The following is a 19,598-nucleotide window of genomic DNA, read 5'->3' on the forward strand; positions in this document are numbered from 1 at the left end:
AAACCTCAGTTAAAAGCAGAAAACAAGCATGGCACTTGAAGTGAATAACTGCCAGCTTTCAGCACTTTATGGGTACAATATAGCAAGAAACTAAGTGGAGCTGCATATGTTTTTATGCTTTAACAAATTCAGAGCATACAAGTGCCATATTTTTCCCTTTCAGAACTTGTGACCATTTTGAATGGAACCCCAGTAACATGAGGTTATAGTCTGGTACATTTTCTACTATAGTTGAGACGATAACAGGCCTAATCCATCCAAATACTATTTTGCAGCAAGAAAAATTAAACTGTGAAACTCAATGCATATCAATGAGATCAAATTTTACAGAAGTTTGTTGGGTTTTTTTTCTAAAGACTAGACATATATACCGATAACAAGATAACCCACAGGCCAACTCTTACAGGTCAGGGTGTAAGTGAACTGCTAATGGAGTAGTCCTAGGATAAGACTTCCCTATTGGCAATTCATTGCATTATCCCATATCCTTTCCTTGAACAAAGTAGCACATAATACTAGTCACTGCAAAAGCCACTGAAACACAGTCTGCTGATGTGATTGACAATCCTATATGTTCCTTTGAAATCATGCTCAGGGTCCTAAAAAAAGCACTACTGTACCTCCTGACAAATCAGTCCTTACCTCTGTGCACTGTTAAAAAGTTAAAGTAAATTCCTATATTAAATTTCTATTCTGATAAACCACAATTACCACCATCATATGCATAAGAAAGAGACAGGTATACTCATTTATTACAGGCCTACAATGCAAGTTAGCAGTAATCAAAAGTAATAAAAAAAAAAAAAATCAGACGTACATCCTCTTGGACAGAGCACAAATCATTGAAGGAGAGAAAAGAATGGTTTTAGGCAACTAATCTGTGGATACATCTAATAAATGTGTAAGGAACTTATACCAATATATTTAAACTTTCTGAGGGAAGCATGAGATCTCCAGGAATAGTATATTATAAAACCTGCATAGAATTCTTAGCTAACAGCAAGATTGTCAGTGTTTGTGTTAAGGGGGAAAAAAAGTATACTTCCAACAGGAAGCATTCCAGAGATGTGCAAGAAACCCCTGTAACTTGGCATTTCAGATTTCCAGGGCAATTAACTCCCCACTGTATCACATCACTTAACATTAATTAATTGCTAAAGATGTAGTTATGTAACTTATTGAGCTGCTAAGGATAAAACAGTTCCCGAGCTCCCAAGGCTTCAGGGGCACGCCAAATTAGTATCAGTGAAGCACAGGGATTTACCCTCTTCTGAGATTGCCAAATCAAGCACTCATTCTCCTTCCAGTGTCAACTAATGGGAACGAGTCAAATAAATGTCAGTCAAGCCATCAGCCCACCACTGCACGGAAAGCTTTATGGGGCAAAAGGTTCTGAGAAAGTCCCATTGTCATTCTGCACAAAAAACATTGGAGGGTTCACATCATGGCACCCTTGGAACCAGGCCCCCTTACTGTATATTACTGATACTTCCAGATGTTTGCTTCTTCAGGAGAAATCCCAGCCTACACTAATGACTGTATTACCTAGAAACATCTTACTTCTCAGGATAAGCATAAATTAGGGAATGTGCTAATTAATATCACTCTCATATATAGCATGTCTTACGAGTTAAAGGTGGCGTTGGCTCAGGGAAAAACAAAATCAAGAAACAACGAAGTTTGAGTCCACTCATTTAGGTGGACATTAGCTTAGAGATAAGAGTCTAAATTCCTTTGTTGCTTTTGAAAAATCTGAAAAAAATTTTATAGCTTCGAAACATGGTGTTAACACAGCTAAAGAAGCATATAAGCTCACTCAAGCAGCAGGCAGCTGAATTGCACATCCAGAAAGAACCAACTGCTACCATTTATATAGTGCCTTCTGATTCCATGTGGGTGACTGGTGTTTGATTACTCCAGAATATGGAAACAGTTTCTAATCATTTAAATAAATTACAATTTTGGATGGATGAACAGAGGCTGCATATGTACTTTGAAGCTCACTCAAACACACTGAAGAAGAGAGAGTTTCAAGGTTCTATCTGAATGGATTTAGCAGGAATGTGATGGTACAACTCTTTTTGCTGTTTTTCTAAAATATGGCACATCCAAACTCACTTTTAAGACTGTCTTCCTACAACGTTATTGATGTTGCTGGCCAGGAACAAGACCTGAAAAAACAAGTGGATATGGTTCTGGTGCATCAAACAGACAAGCCCATGGGCCCAGCAGTGAACCACTCAATTCCATGCCAAAGTGATGCACATAAAGATGTTTGTCTTGCAATGCTTAACAGTTACTATCTGTCTCATAACAAAGTCTGTTGTCAAACTGAAAATGGTGTAACTGGAACTGCCTCATTTTTGAGCGGACAGATTTAGGGACCTGGCACTGCAAAGTCTGAAAAACTGCCACAGGCTCCTTGAACCTTCATTTTCAGACCACGCTGATACTTGTTGAAATTATATTCCCAGGTCTATAAATATACACAGAGTTGTACACAGCCACTCCCAGTGAACAGAAAAAAGCCTCACTACCAGTAACCTTGAAAAACCAGGTCCTCCAGTGCACCGCTGCATCTTTCATTATCTGACCCATAACCATATAAACAATGGATGGGCTTCTTTCACAAGCACGAAGAAAGCTGGAGAAGTTCCCAGCTTTGTAATATGGGAGGAAATTTGCTTACATTTTTGTAGAGTTTGTCATTAGGACAAAAAGGGTTTGCTGCTTTTTTTGAACTGTCCAAGTAGCTCTGAATAAGACTTTGAAAAAAATCTTAGCTGCAGCTGAGTAAAAGGTCTGGCAATTTTCTCTAAGACTTTCCAAAAAATCTAGGCAGTTCTCAAGTGTTACAAAATTTCTCTGACATCTGTACTGATCAATTTAGGCATTACACCAGTTTCCCAAGCTGCATGTTTTAATTCTGATGAGGAAGCGCTGGCTGCTCTGTAAGAAGCAGGGACACATCACTGTGGTGTTTGACAGACTGATTTGGAAACACACATGAATGACAGAATGCACTTGAGAGAATAAGTAACTCAGGAAACTGATGTCACTGGCATGTGGTACTGTCTGCTGTGACACTATCAACAGGACATATCTCAGCCATAGTGGGAATAGCCACTGCTGTATTTCCAGAGAGACAAACTTAAATGACTGTTTTGGGTAGCTCTGAGACATGTTTTGCTACTCCTTCAGCAAGTACACATCTCATTGATTAGGACTGGTCACACAGAGCATTGAGGACAGGTGTTTAAGAGGTCCACTTAACTGGCTACTAGCATTTAAATTTTAGTAAGGTATAAGTAAAAAAAATTAGCTATAAATTTCAGCTCTTTGTCTGGTTTATCTTCTTCTTGGAACAGGTTTGAGAAGCAGATATGTGCACTTGCAGGACAGCACATGCTGCTGACGGAACTGACCACACTGTGGAATGCTGCCCCAGAACAACAGAAACACGTGAGACCTGGCATAGAAAGAAGCACACACCTCAGGATTTTTGTCTGGAGAGAGGGTAAGGCTACTACCTCTAAGTTTATGAAGCCATAGCAAACAGAAAATGGTTTAGAGATCTTTTTTGTACATTTTCTTGAAAGCTGGATTAAACTACTGAAAATATTGGAAACACATGTTTGCTGGGGCCACCAAGCCCATCTGAGCAGAGCTGCTTAAGGAATGAAAATGAAGCTGCCTAAGGAATATCAAGCATAAGGCCAAAACTAACTCTGAGGAATTTTAACATTCTGGTCCAAATGGTTCAGAATGCACAAAACCTACCTCTCTTAGAAAAAAAAAAAAGACCTATTTCCTTTTGGGCAACAGAAAGATACAGAGTTAAATGTTCTCTGCTTCACTAAGTAGGAGCAAAAAGTTGTTTAGGGGACTCGTTTGCACTTTCTTGGAGTGTTAGTCCAGAAACAGTTTTTGGAGAAAGCTATTTGTTGCATAAGTGATTTTATGCACACAATAAGCAGAACAGAGAACATTCCTAGTCGATGGCATGATTGATTCCATAAAAAAATGATAGTTCCTGCAAAGTTGCCAACATGAAAAAATTGCGAGTATGCTTGGGGTGACCTCTCTGATAGCCTTGCCATTATGTCTGTGCCAGTTATGCATGTTCAATACATTTTGAGGCCTCCTCCTGAGCCAAGTCTTGCTTCCTGCTATGCCTCACTCTAATCTACTGCAGAGAAGTAATCCAGAAATTCTCACAAGTGAGGAAAAGATTAAATTCATTAGTTATATGCTCATTTATACAGAATGATAGGAAAGTGGGAGGAAATCACAGAAGGACTGATGGATCTCTGTGTTATGGATTTTGTAGATTACATACAGGAAGTACTGTTTAGCCAGGGGTACTTCTCAGCAAATACGTCTAAATTTAATTTTAAAAGCATGGAATCAGTTGCAATGAAGCTACTCATTTGTTTACAAGATTACAGCTCCTATTGTCTATAAAATACAGTTCTGCACCTGCAAGTATTCTTCATAGATAAATTTTTAATTTTACGTATTATTTTTGGATTAAGCATGACATGACCCAGTAGACATATATGTCTAATATAAATCCAAGGTTTGGCTAATTACTCACATAACAAGTAGTAAAAATTTAAAATACTTCTAAGCCTTCAGACCATACCACTTTTTATAAACAAGCATTAATCCATTCATTTTTCAAAGCTAAATTCTCAAATTTATGAGTTCATTAGAATGCTAAAAAGCACAATCACTTTAGATTAACACAATAAGTTAATCATAGTGGAAGAATAAAAATTGGGATTAATTTACAAGCCCTTGAAATATAGGCTGATATTGAAAAAAGTTCCATACTTCCCTGATGTTAATTCGAAAGTTCAATATAATTTAACATATTATTCTCTCTTAATGTTATCCCTCATTTAAAAGTCATTCCAATAAACACTTTATTGTGTACACATACTCTAGTTTAAAGCCAAACTTCTTCAAAGTATCAGGACATAGACTTTTCCCAGAAATGTTGTAGAGCCCCAAAATTGAAAGGTTACAATTAGATGGCAAGTAGTAATGCAGAAAGAAAAGGGGAGTTATGATGATTTTCTCAGGTGTGATTATAAAAACATTATTGTGAATTCCCAAGAGTATCTATACGAAAGCTTCCCAAAAAATTTTAACTTACGTTTTCCCTCGATCTGCCAGTCCTACCTATTCACCCTAAAATGTGGCAAGGTACATTCTTCCAAGCCCACACGGCATCAGCAGTAATAAAACTTTTGCTGTGAGAATTCTGCAATGCGTCCAAGGATGAATAAACCATAGAATACAGGACTTAGCTGCTAAGTTAGACCCACAGCAATACCTAGATTGCTAGAATAAAAATAAGCTATTAAGAAATAGGACAGAAACCAAGAGCACCCATTCTGAGGATGAAGATTATGGCATTCTTTGTAAGTACTTCCAGAAAAACAAGACTGTAAATGTGCTGTTTGTTGCCAAGGTTGTGTAGTCTAAAATCCAAGTTATAAACCTCTATCAAGTTAAACTTGAAATCCAGCACTTGTGTTTGAAAGATAAAACTTCAAAGACAACTTCTTGCAGTTCTAACCTCAGCACCCTAAAAGCAAAAGAAATGCTGATAAAAATCATGCAAATACAGCCTGGTCAGCAATACTTGCCCTCTCTGCACATGTAAGCTATTTGCTTTATATACTTAAAAGTCATAAGCCCTATTAAAAGACACAGAATTTTTTCTTTTTTTCCTTCCACATCAATGTCTGTTGTTAGATAGACACAGGCTTAACTAAAACTATGGAAGGAAGCTGAGTAGTAGTAAAATACTGTCTCCACGAATCTGAATTTAGTTTGTTGGCAGAGCCCTAAAACAACACATTATTTATGAACTGAATGCAGTTACATGTATGCATATTTTATAGATTTAATATAATGGATCCAATCATTTGGAGAGATTGCAAGAGCTCAGATTAAAGCAAGATGTCACATATCATATTAGATATAAAGCCAAAATTTAATGAGACAAGTAAAGGTCAGAGAAGCACACTGCAGTTTCAATTTGATACCCCTACACTTCTTGTTCTTAAGCATGCATCACAACTTCAAACACACAGCAAAACTAGAAGTTAGTATAAAAGGATAATTCTAATGCCAAGCCAACAGGAAAGTCAAACTTTGGTTTCTATTCCAGAAACTAAAGGATTGCAATTCAGTCATCCTCTCTAGTCCTCATTTTCCAAAGTATTATCAAACAATTTTTAGTGACTGATGCCTGATTCATTGAAACTTGATCCAGTAAAGTTATCAACATGTCCTATTGGTGGGTTAAGAAAAAAAAGTAATCCCAACAACACTTACAGTAATATAGCACCTTTAGGAGTGCTTTACCTGCATTTTTACTGATTATCTGGATTCCATCCGTTTTCTGCATTGTACTGCAGTCAGGAAAGCCTTTTTTTATTTCTTTTACCCTCTTTCCATTCTTTACATTCTGTCTCTATTCTTCCACTGAGTACTAAAGTCTCAAACAAAAAGATACTTCAGTAAGACTTTTCCTTAAGGACTTGTAAGTACTCAATCTGTCACAGTTAGGCATCTATTTTTCACAGGTGAACAAATTTACACCCAAGAAAGATCAGAGTGGACAAGGAATGCAGATTGGTAAGGAAGAAACAAGGATGGGACAGTGAGGGAATGCAGAATCAGAGCAACACTGGGATTTTTATACTGTTTTTCTCCTTCCATCTTACTTATTAACTTTTCTCTTAGTTTTGTCATTTCTCTCACATTCTGTCTCCACTTTCTTCACTTCTTTCTGTCACCATTACTCTCCGAATATGAATTAGTATTTCTGAAGCATAATTTACTGTTAATTTAATCTCATTAAGGAATGACTAAACTGTTGTCTCATTTATATTTTCCATTTTTATGCCTACTACTGTCATTTCTGGAATATACCAATCACTTCCCCCCCACCCCCCCACCCCTTTTCATATCATGAGTCAAGCCATGATAAAAATGATTCCCTAACTCTTTCCAGGATCAGTTCAAACAACTTTAATATTCCAGAAAACCTGAACATAAAGAGCTTTAGTACTGCCTTTCAATGTTTTTACATTGTTCTTGGTACTCTCTTTCACCATTTGCAGGTATTTTAAAAGAAATATTATTGTACTTATAAAAATGCTTATTACACTTTTGAAGAGTATGATATTTCTGAATTTCTGCCCCTTTGTCATTTATCTTCCATCCTTTCCATGTTTACTCCAACAGTCTTCTGTATTTCTTCTGCAACAGAATAATATTTCCTTTGCTCTTTCCTTTCCTTTTACAGAGCTTTCCCTCTAAAATATGATTTGACTCTTGCTTCCACATTTCATTTTGTGGAAATATGTCTTCTCCATTGTACATTAGAAGCATTTCTACAAAAAAATCTTTTTTGTTATCCCTCATATGTGCAGACCTTTCTCTTTTTCTGACCCTGCTGAGATACTCTGTACACATAATGTCTGCTTTGGGCAGTCAACAGGGCCAATGTTCAGCTTTCTGATTCTCACAATGTTCTTCAACTATTGTTCAGCTCTGCAGAGTGCCACACACTCTCCTTCTGCTCTGCTGCAAGACAACATTGAAAAAACACCAAGATTCCCTTTCGTACCTTACCAGCCAAATTCCTCCTCCACGGCTGCACTTCCCATCTTTCCTTTCTGTTAACACGCTAGAAAAAAAAAAATTCTAACTCTGCTCTTCACAGCTTAACTGCAATTCTGGTTAATTCTTTGTAAACTTCTAAAATCTTCACTTCATTTATAGTTGATGCTGCTTTAAATTTTAGTTCCAAACCCCATGATTTAAGCTTCATTTTCTTCCCAGTTTTCTTCATAATTCAGAACTTCTTCCTATTGCCTCCTCCTGTGATTACCATCTCAATTTTTTTACACATGACAAATACAGTATTTCTAAGACTTTTTTTCTTTTTTTCTTAAAGAAATTGGCTTATCCTGCTCAGATACAGAGAGACAGCATTTCTTGAGTAGATGATGCTACCTTTGCAGGCACAAAGGCAGTTATCTAAAATACATGAGCACGTGTAGCAGATGATGATGTGCTCATACACCATGAGCAGATGATCACCAGATACCATGTAAGCAAGCATACAACAGGTTCATTTTTCCTTTTTAAACACGTTGATCTATTCTAAAGCTTCTCCACCCATTTTGCCTTTGGGTATTTTTGTTTCAACACAGTGTTGCTTTTCTGATCCTTAAAGAAGACAACTATCTGAAACAAACAATTCCATAAACTTTTCAACCGCTTCCTAAATTCTTCCTTTTTTTAATCCAATGATTTCTTTTTAGTTGCACTTTCCCTATACACTCCTTAGTAATATACTCTTCCCACTCAGAACGCAACTTTTAAAAACACAATTTGCCAAACTTCAGAGGCCATTTGCTCATTTCCAACCATTCTACTCAGACAGTTGTATTTCACTGTAGTCAGGCTTCCAAGGATGTCTTTCTTCAACACATCATTATTTCTCATCAATTTTCAACAGCTGGAGCAAACTCTTTTAGGTTTTATCTGTCATTTTATAGCATACTTTTTCAAGCTTTTCTCATAATGTTGAGAAATCAGTAAGAGCTGCGTTCTTAGGATTTCTTCCCCACATCTTCTCGCAGAGAATCCACTTTCACTCTGAGTGTGGCTGCCTTGGCACTCTGAACTTATTTATTGGTCCTTTACTTCTCAGTCACCAGACAAGCTTCCTGAATTAGCGTTTACTTTCTCCCATTACTTTCAACAAATTAAAACATATATTTAAGTTTCTCTCTCTAAGGTTACTTACACACTTATTCTCTCCAATAAGCCAATGAATATTGCTGCAAAAACTCTTCCAAAATTTTTAATTTAATTTTTGGTTTACATTTCAACTACTTTTTTTCTATACTCACATTTTTTTTCTTCTGCTAAAGCTTACAGAATAACAGCTTCTTTCAAGACTTCCAGAATTCACTTTCTTTCCTCTCTCTCATCTCTCTTTTTCAAGTCTTTTAGTGATGTTATGTTATTCATGCACAACTGTTTAAGTTTCAGTCGTATTTGAAACAGAAACTAGGAGATGACAAACCTTCTGGAGACAAATACAATTCCAGATGGCAACTGGAGCTGAATGAGGCTCCCAACTCTGAGCCAAGATAAAGGAAAAGTTCACTGACAAAAACTTATCAGTGTAAGAGAGGAGTATTGACACAGAAATACCTATATTTCACTGATTTAAATTTCATCTGTTTCCTTGACTCTATATGGGTTCTGTGTACTTCATAGCATAAATATTGAACAATACCTGGACTGATAGGTTAATGACAGTAAAAGAATGAAACATAGTTTACTAACAAATTAGCTGATGCCACAGAGGTCACTTCAAGGAGAGATGGAAATAAAATCCTGGGCTCTTTGAACACTTCAAAGTTTAGAAACTCTGAGTCTACCAGGCACATTTGCTTCTAAACCTCCCCAATCTAAATGCAGCAACAGAAGCAGAATTCTATGTCTCTGAACTAATAAAGAGTTGCAGAAGTCCATCCAAAAAGTTCACCTCTAATCAGATGTCATGACACAGGCACCACCTTTACACCATCCTCATAGGTCAAGCAACTGATACCTGTTATCTATCAGTGATAACTGATAGATAACTGATGGAAAGTGATTCCAATAACTTGAGCTCCATTGGTGAAGAGATTTTTCAAAAGTATCAGAAGCAAAAAAATTGACTTGACCACATGGTTAAACAAGCTCCGAAAGCTGACTGTATTTTAAAAACATAACCATTTCAGAATGACAACACTGTATACATTAAAACATATGCAAATCCTCTTTTTTTAATCCAAAATATTTTCAAGACATTTGGGGGTTCAGAAAATGAAAACTTTAGTAAAGAAGCAACAACTATTTTGTAGAAAGGAGCAGTAATTACTACAATGATTTTTTTCCTTTTTATTGGTTGGGGCAACCTTTACTAGATTATAACTTTATTTCTTCCAAATGTGCATTTAATGCTATCTGGCAGTCAGTTTTAATTATATAGGGAGCCTCAAAGTTAATAAGCTGGGATCATTAACAAGAAGGTTCTAAGTACCATTTGTGTATTTTTTAATAGAATTTTTACATCTCTCATGATATAAAAAACATGCACATAGGTATATGCTTGGAAGTATTGTGACAAAAGGCATATTTTTGTTACAGAGAACCTAATATACCTGAAACCAGATTCATTATTACTGTTGTTCATCATACCCATAGCCAGAAACATTCTTGTATAAAAGAAAGTTTTACATTTCAGTCTTTTATGGACAAACTTTGAAGTTCTTACAGGATGAATGTGGTTAGAATCACAGAACAATGGAGGCTAGACAGAACCTCTGCAAGTCTCCAGTCCAACTCACCAGTCAAAGCAGGGACAGCCTCAAATTTAGATCTGCCTGACCAAAGAACTCATCCTGGTAAGTTATGAAAATCTCCAAGCACAGAGATTCAACAGCTTCAGTGTTTAACCATTGTCATTGTGACCTTTCTCAGTGTAGGATTCCTAACTGCAGCTAGGGACCTTGTCCTCGCCTCCTCCCCTTCTAGCACACATCTTTGACAAAGCTTTTTACTCCTAGTACACTGCAGCTGTAGCTATAACAGAACACGTGTGAAAAGACGAAAGAGCACAACTTCAAAACAAGTCACATACAACACTATCAGCATAGTCTGAGCAACAGAATCTTAAGAAGCCACTCTGCAGTGCTGAAGATGAAACAGACAATACAGAACAGATTCAAACACAACACTTGAAATTACCAATAATTCTTTGCTAAGGAAGAACAAACCTGGGCCACTTTAACAGAATTTTGAGTGGAACCACCAGCATGATATTCTACTTTGAACTTTTTCACAAGTTCTTCGAACCTGTTAAGAAAAAACAGAGAAGAAAGTTAAACTTTGCAATGTATTTTCCAAAACAAGTCATGAAGATTAGATTACATCACATTATTTGAAAACAAGAAATTCACATACATTCACTGTTAGACATGATGCAAACTGGAAGCATCTATTTAGAGTTTGTCCAAATCATAATACAAAGTATGACATCAAATTGAATTCTTCACCTTAAAGTTGCAAGTGGAGTAAACAATCAGGGGGAAAAAAAATTATCTGGAGCATAAGCTCGGCTGCAATGAACTGCTAGATTGGTAAAATACATGCTTGAAGAAAAACTACATAAATTAAGATATTCTGATACTTATTCCACCTCATTAAATTTTACATTCTGTTTCCAGCTTAAGAGAGAAGATTGAGGAGATCTAGTGCCTAGTTCAAAATTAACCCAAACAATAGTGTTATACTTTAATATTTCATATGAAATAGTATATTTTGACAGGTGAAGAACTTTGATGAACAAATCTAGTAGTATGTGAGAAAATTTGGTAACAGAAAAGGTAAGTGTCTCCAGGTGAACTTTCAAATCCTTCAAGCCATACCACTATGAAAATATAGAATTCTCTGTTAACATTCAGTAGTATATTAGGTTTGAATATTAAAACAAATATTTAAACTTTCAACAGAAGTATCTACCCTCATATTTCAGATCAAAACTTCTGGTTAAGAACCAGTGTCTGTAAGGCACTGTTCATTGTCTAGGAGATATGTTACATCTCTGATCAGAGGATACAACCACTTAAGAAGCAGTCTCCTCTCTACTCACAGGCTATAGAAGAGGGAACTGGAATGAGGGAGTTACGGAGACTGCAGGGAGGCTATGCACAAATACTGCATCATGCCTTTAAATTCCACGCACACTTCAAAATGAGTGGATTAAACAGCAGGATTGGCAACCTCAGAAGATGTCAGACTCAGAAGGAAGTACTCCACGAAGTCAAAATGTTTACTGTAAAATTTGTTTGCAAATCTGAGGTTCAAAATTACCTCAATGACCTTAATTAATAGCATATATTTGCCTTTAATGCCTATTAACTTTACCTTCAACAAATGAACCTTGCCTAGTTAGAAGTATTCCAATATATTTCATTGTGTTTAGCATCTTTTTAAGGAGTGACACATCTATATTCAGTAACAGTGCAAGATGAGTGGTTTCTACCAACCCTACCCTTTCTCTCCTCCTCACAACCCCAATCTTCTTATATTATGTGAACAACAGCTTTCGGGAGAGATTTGTCAAATAATGACTTGTTTGTTTAAAAGGTTTTTATTTTCAATACCATCTTATTAATAAGAGCGTTTTTCTTTCTACGGTACTTTCCATTTAAAGTGTTTGAATAATGAGCTACTTACCCTAGTGAACTACCAATGGGCAGACAATTAGAAAAAATCAAGAACTAAATTACTATATATGCTTTTCACAGTTATCCACACTACTAATTATCCACCAATTCTATGTCAAGCAATTGAAACCTTAAATGATAGCAAGTAGCTGAAAGTGGGAAAAAAAATAACAAAACCCAACAGGTCTCTTAACAATTGATTTTCAAGCAAAGACAAACCATCATGAACCAATTAAGTATTTTGGCAATATTTTTTCTTTAATTTAATTACATTTTGCTTTTTAACTCAATTTGAGTATGTACTGTGCAAGTCACATGGTTATTTTTGTATTCTTGTATATCTATAAGCATGCAAGTTGATATTTCAATTCTTTTACCTAAAGGAACTTCAGAAAGTTTCCATGGCCACTTTACTTAATAGTATACTAAAATTATAAACACTTCAGTTGAGCACCTACATACACAGCTCTTAGTCTAGGTAAGTATGTGTTTAAATAGTTATCTTGCAGTTCAAATGAAGAATAAAATAGTCAATATCTGAATTTGGAGGGAAAAAAATTACAATTGCTATAAAATACCATCTGTATTATAAAAATTTCAAATTGACAGCTATGTAATCTATAAAATAATCTGAACAAATTATTTTACAATTACTTAATACAGTAAGACAAACGATGGTTACACTATTTCAGATTGAACACAAAAAGACATAACTCCTTTGAATTGAAATGGTGAATTCAACATCTCTAAATATCTCTTATATAAAACATAACAAGTTCATACAGCAGCAAGAAAAGTAAATGTTGCTGGTCATTTTCCATGACGAATCAGAAGGATAATATAAATTCTGTTGTTTTAATCCACAAGAGCCTGGATTGTATCAAGAATGACCTCAAAATTCAGAATGCTGATAGCTTTTTATCTTACGCTGAACAGTCAGATGGACATTTTTCCCAATGTCAGCAGATGGCACAGGCAGCGTGGGAACACAGTTTGTCACTGTGTGCTGTCTGCCTGACCTGCAAAGAGAAGACTCATTCCAGCACGCCTCAGAAACATGGTGCTTGCTTTTAGAAAACCCTCCACTTGAAGGAAGGAAGTTCAACCATAGAAACTGCTCCAAGGGTCAGGAATGCTGAACAGAGCTGCTGTGTGTGCTTCAGAACTGAGCTGTTATCACACTTAGGATAATTCAAGAAAATTAGAACCTTATGAGCACGACTGAATATTATTTTTGCTTCACATTCTGCAGTTGTTGTTTTTTCAGAGTATGTCTAAGGCTGTTCTGTATCTGAGAACCATGACCCTTTTCCTGACCTAGCAACATACCACTACCTTAAATAACAGAATAATAAATCCCACAATCGGTACCATATAAAGGGGCCCCTATTTTTAGTACCATGAATTTGTCCACCACATTAAAGCGTATTTTAACAAAAATAAGTTTGCATTTGCAGCAGCATATGCTTTCAGCTGTGATACTGCCAATCACCTCTAGCACTGACCAAAGAGGGTATGTTAATGTTTTGCTCAGACACAGTAAAGCCAATAACACTTCTGTCAGTTGCTTTTTTTTCCCTTTTTCAGAAGAGAATATACTCCTAATTAAACTTGATACTGAAAGGCGACGCTGTTCAGTAGCCTCACTTTTGACAGAATTAATAAAAAATATTAGGTGGTAGTAGAAGAAGCTATTATACAAAAGAACACAAACAAGAATGAGAATATAATCTTTCCACCTTTTTTTTTTTAAACCAAATACACCTCCATGCATTACAGGAGGTGGAGGCTTCTTTTTAGAAGGCATAGATTCTTCTTACATATGCCATACCATTACCTCAAACTGGAGACAGCTGTTAGAATTTCCCCCTAGTAAATATCACTGCTGACAATTTCAGCCCCGTTTGCCTCTCAGACCATTCACAACCCGAGCATCACTAGCCACTTTCTCTGTGTGCTATTACTAATCTATGTGTAAACCTTACACTATTCCTTCTCATAGCACCTCTTAAAAAGCATGATTTACTGTACTGTAGAGAAAACTGCACTCACTGTAATATCCCCTCAAACACCTGCAAAGATCATCTGTGTCAGCTACCCCTCCGACCAGCTCTTGCCTCTCGCCCCAGCTCTCTCATAGTCCCTTTTCAGTCACTGCAAGCAGAAGCCACTTCTCTGCATTTGCAAGGCCCTGCAAAGTGTTATGCACTGAACACACCATCCTTCATTCGGTACTTTCAGATTTACAACAGCCTCTGGGCACAAAGCTGTCAACAAAAATAGCTTTTCTCTCACTAACCCATGATATCATCCAATGTCCAGTTACTAGAATTTTCTGTGACTATTAGCAAAAGTACTGTAAATCTTCCTTCAAACTATCTTTCACCATAATGTCAAAAAAAAGTCATCAGCAAGGCTGTGTGATTTCCCAAGGATATTCTCCAGCCTAATAACTGGCAATCCTCTCGTGGATCAATACTCGTCTCTCGTAACTTGCTTTATACACAGAATCTGAGGGTTTTGGAGCTGGGACTATCTTCTTGTTACACAGCAACAGATACATTCATGTATGGCTCACCACGGTTCCAAAATCAAACTGACAAGAAAAGTAAGCACATAAAACATTGCCTACAACAAAAGCAGACAACGTAAGGCAGTGCAGCTACACTAAGTAAAATTAAAGCAATTCAAGTAATGCCGTTAAGTTTTATGACGTAATTTATATTAAACTACAAAAAAAACCCCCTTTTTAAAGAGTAAAATGGCCACAGAATACCAGCATTTAACTGTCTTACATAGAGAAGAAAAAACACTCCTGATGCATATGTCAGAAACTACTTATCTGCAAGAAATAGAGAAAAGTAATCTCTTGTTTTTCAGCAGGGTGTGTTGCCCTGGATATCTTTTGATATATCTGCTTATTACCTAAGATGTACTCAATAGCACACATCAGCAGGAGCTACACATAAATAAAATCACCTGTCAAAAGCAGCTAGAGAGGAGAGAAAAATAATTTTTGCCCTTTTGAATGCCAGATAACCAGATAATGACAGCCTGAATGTAAGACAAAAATCAGGTTATTTTGTATAACAATAATAAAGTATTTTCAGTGGATTGTATATTTGGTTTGGTGTTACAAAAATCTTCAAGACCACTAGGATGGAAACCTCTTAAATAATCAGTAAAATGTTGCAAGCTGCACATAAGTCTATAACTCCTTTTCTTTGAAGGTATGTTGGGGCTGGGGATGCAGCCATTGTTGATACCTCTAGAGAGGGAGGTAAACAAGGATTTGGTATGTTTTTAAGGTACTGGATGAATTTTAATTAGATTTTAATTAAAAACCATAATTAATGGTGATTCTGACACCTTTGCCAGATACTTATTTTTACTGGCAAGAAGCAGTCCTATTAAGACATGGCAATAGCTTTACATGTTCAGCTGTGAGGAGAACCAGACTAAAACGCTGACAGTTAGATGTTTGATCCTTTAAATTGCATTTCTGAAAAATCTACTTAAATCTTCAAATTAAGTAACCTGTGTCCAACTGCCTATGAAATCACTCCATAAATTAAAGAAAAAAGTATATAAGAGAGCGAGCATCATATTTTACAACCTGTTTTAATAATACTAAAAGCTCAGTAAAACTACAAAAACACCACCAAATATTATTTCAATTTTTAAGGAAACCCTCAAGGAATAAACCAACACAAACAACTAAATAATGCCAAACCTGCATCCTGATTGTTTTGCAGGGCATGGCAGAAGTAGTTATGCATACATCTGGACAAGCCTGTCATCTGTCACATTCTCAGTTTCATCACAGGCTGGGCCAATGCCAGAACAATGCAGGCAGCCACACCGCCAGGCAGATGGGGCACATGTTGTTGAAAGACAACCTTCCCTGGTCAATGTTAGCAGGCAAGCTGAAGCCCTCATAATTTAATCCTAAGTAAAATCTAATTTACATTTAAGGAAAAGGTCTAGTCTTGAGAATCAAACATGGTAATTAAATCAGAGAGTATCATTTTTAAACAGAAGTAGGAGGGAGAATATTTTAGAGCAAATTCTGTGGGTAAAAAGAAAAGCAATTCATATTTTTTAACTCTGAAGAGTGTACCTAATTTCTCTACCTAAATTTACAACTCAGTGTTCAAAGTTCAAACTCTAAAAAGGATAGTTATATATATTAAAAATTTCATCCCTACTCTTTGAGATGCAACGAATTAAGATTGAGATACAGATAGAATTGGTTGCTCTTACTTAAAATTGAACTGAAAGAGCAAAAATCCCCTTTTGAAATGAGGTACAATCACAGAGGTACATGAGAAAACTTTATAACAGCTGCTTGGCAATGACTGACTTTATGCAGAGCTAGTTCTTCTTATTAGCTTGGCACAGAATTAAAGAGCTTGGGAATGGGTAGGGGAGTAAAGGGGGAGAACGAAGCATGCTAAGAAGGAAGTATTGCAGACAGGTTAGCACCACAAACATACAACACAACAGAAAGCTAAACTTGTTAGGAATATGACTGCCACAATTGAATAGACCAGATCATCGTATTTTTCTCCTTTATTTACTAAAGTTCACAGAACGGTGACTCTTCATGGAAGCATTTGCTGCTGCAAACTAGAATTTCACATGAAGTATTTTCCTAATCACCTCATCCAAACAAACACCAAATGAAAAAAGCCAGTAATTCCAACCAGGTTAGGATTATGAGTACCAAATGTTAATATATGAAAGAAGAAAAAAATTCATAGGCAAATTGCAAGATTCATAGCTTTGAAATATTTTACCACAAATGTTAGCGAGGTTGAAAAAAATGCACTTAAATGTCAGTTTGATAAAAGCCAAAAGAACATTTTCCACATGTGTTTGCATTTAGGCATATTGAAACAAGATGGAAGAAGTAACAGTCATTCGTATGTAAGGTTAAAACATCAGCTCTTAAGATCATGATTTAAAGAAATTTCTCCAAGTTTTTTTTCAGCAGGGGCAAATTTATGCAAGTGTTCTTGAAAAGCCCCCCTCTTTCCAGATTACCTGGCTATCTTCCTCCACATTATCTCAAAAATATACATGATTACACTCAGAAGTACCAGCCACAAGGCAAGTTTTTCTGTTCATATTCTACAATCGTGTAGGAAAATGAAAACAGACAAACAAACAAACTCCACAACCCCCCCACCGTATACCACTAGATTATTAAAAGATCACATTTCTGATTCTGTCTCTAAACACTACAAATACATACACTAGAGATCCACAGAGCACCTTCTCAAACCTTAAAATGTGTGTATAATATATAATTACTATGACATCCCTCCATCTATTAAATTTCTATTAAAAATATTTTAAGAAGTTTCATATAAGGACAGTAATCAGGAACACTATTACAAAGAATTTCTATCAGTTCAGTAATTCACTACAACTGCATGCTTTCCTCCCACTGTCTTTTTGAAAGAAGATCTTCCAAAACAACAGCCAACACTTAAATATTTTGTAGATACATCTAGGGATTTTCATCATAGCGTTTGTTGCAAGACACTGTAGGCAGAAACAACTCTCTGCCCTTCTGCATAGCCAATAAGGATCAAAAGACATTGCAGGCAGGGAAAAGAATGTAGCATTTACCTTCTTCATCCTTGGATGCACCAAAGTCTGCTCTGGAGCACTAAGGAACAAGGTCATTTCCTTTGTTATTTCTCAGCAGCATTACAGCATTTTACAACATTTACACTTGCTCCTGATGTTCCCAGTATACATCTGGCAGCTTGTGTACAAGAATACTACTTCTAAAAAAACAGTCATTTTCTGTTTGCTTCTGGGAAGTAGCATGGGAAGAATATGTGCTTTATGAGACCTACCAGTAAATTTCTCATGACCAAATCTACTTGCTAACTAAACAGTGAAAGGGCAAGTTGTTTATCATATTACAATGTAGTGAACTTAATCCTTTTAACATCAGTATCTTTGATCTACAACAAACATGCAGGAACAAAAATAAGACTAACTGATTTCAAAAGTAAGACTAGATTTACAAAATTAAAAGCAAATTAGAGACCATAATCCTAACTATGGAACAAATAAAAGAGACTGCAAGAGATGTTTCCTACTTGGCACAGTAGAGATCAGGTGTTAACTGTCAATAAACCTTTAGTGAATACTAATTGAAACTGCTGTTTCACAAGCATCAACTTACTCCAGCTCACATCAAAGTGAAAATTTGTTTAACTTAATAAAATATTTGCCAAGAATATTTTAATATTAAGAGTATTTAGTCATCAAGAGACCTTAGACCATATCTTTGCATTATCTAAAGCTGCAGTACAAATCATATTAAACTGTTAAGAACTGACAACTTCCCGCCCCCCCCCAAATCCATAGGCCCACTCACACACGGCAGACAGAAATGTTGTATGTTTTACTACAGAAATTTTACAGTTTGTACTTTTATTTGTAAATACATAAAAATTGTAAAAAATGTGTTAGGTGCAAAGTTTGGGTTCTGATTCAGAGCCAATAAGATACTAGAAAGTTTTGCAGAGCTGTTTCAAAACCAAATTATAAACTGTTTCCATGCATCACTCGGATCAAGACACATTTAATCTAAGTAATATTCTCTATTAACACGAAGTCCAAAATAATGGTGACAGTTGTTAACCACAATCTAAACCAATTTTTTTTGCATTACAATAACACGAATGGTTCATGTCAATGCAACTACACTGCTAAAACACCTCTATTTCTTCAACCCTTGTGCTATTTTAAATTCTTTAAATTAGTAGCCAGTTGGCACATCTAAACAAGGAAAACATTAAAAATAGATCAGGAGATAAAAGTAGACCAAGAAGACAGTAAGCATCCACTCTAAGCTCCTATTAACATGCAGTGAACTGTAATAATTTTCCTCATGAACAAATAATGAGTGCAGAAAACCCTGCTCTGAGCACAACCATCGGTAAATGCCAAGAGATTTTTCCTGTTTAGTTATCTTCCCTGTTTCTCGGTATAGCCCTGTCTTCAATATACATTTAGACAGTCACCTACTGATAGTTGGAAAAAACTTCCATGCTACTGCAGTAACTGACTCTGATACTTACACAAGTTTTTTTATAGGTTTTTCAAGTGTTTTGACCGCAACACTGCTGTTCACAATGTAGGTATTTGACAAATTTCTAAAATGTAAAATAATTTATCTTGACTAACCCAATCCAAGCCTTGGGGGTTAATGAGGAGCAGCACACACTGGTAATATCAGGATCATTACACTGGATT

The 19,598-nt window shown here is 36.1% G+C and overlaps 1 protein-coding gene across 2 annotated transcripts in view; it reads right to left on the bottom strand.

Moving 5' to 3' along the window:
- Positions 1 to 19,598, bottom strand: part of ADK (adenosine kinase) — a 272,472-nt gene that overhangs the window by 190,741 nt on the left and 62,133 nt on the right. For both annotated transcript variants that reach the window (XM_082286036.1, XM_082286037.1), the window contains exon 4: positions 10,866 to 10,944. In XM_082286036.1, coding sequence (XP_082142162.1) covers positions 10,866 to 10,944 — 79 coding nt within the window. The remainder of the gene's footprint in view (positions 1 to 10,865; positions 10,945 to 19,598) is intronic.

This window comes from Coloeus monedula (genome assembly GCF_965178545.1).
Source record: "Coloeus monedula genome assembly, chromosome: 8".
NCBI classification, from domain to species: Eukaryota; Metazoa; Chordata; class Aves; order Passeriformes; family Corvidae; genus Coloeus; species Coloeus monedula.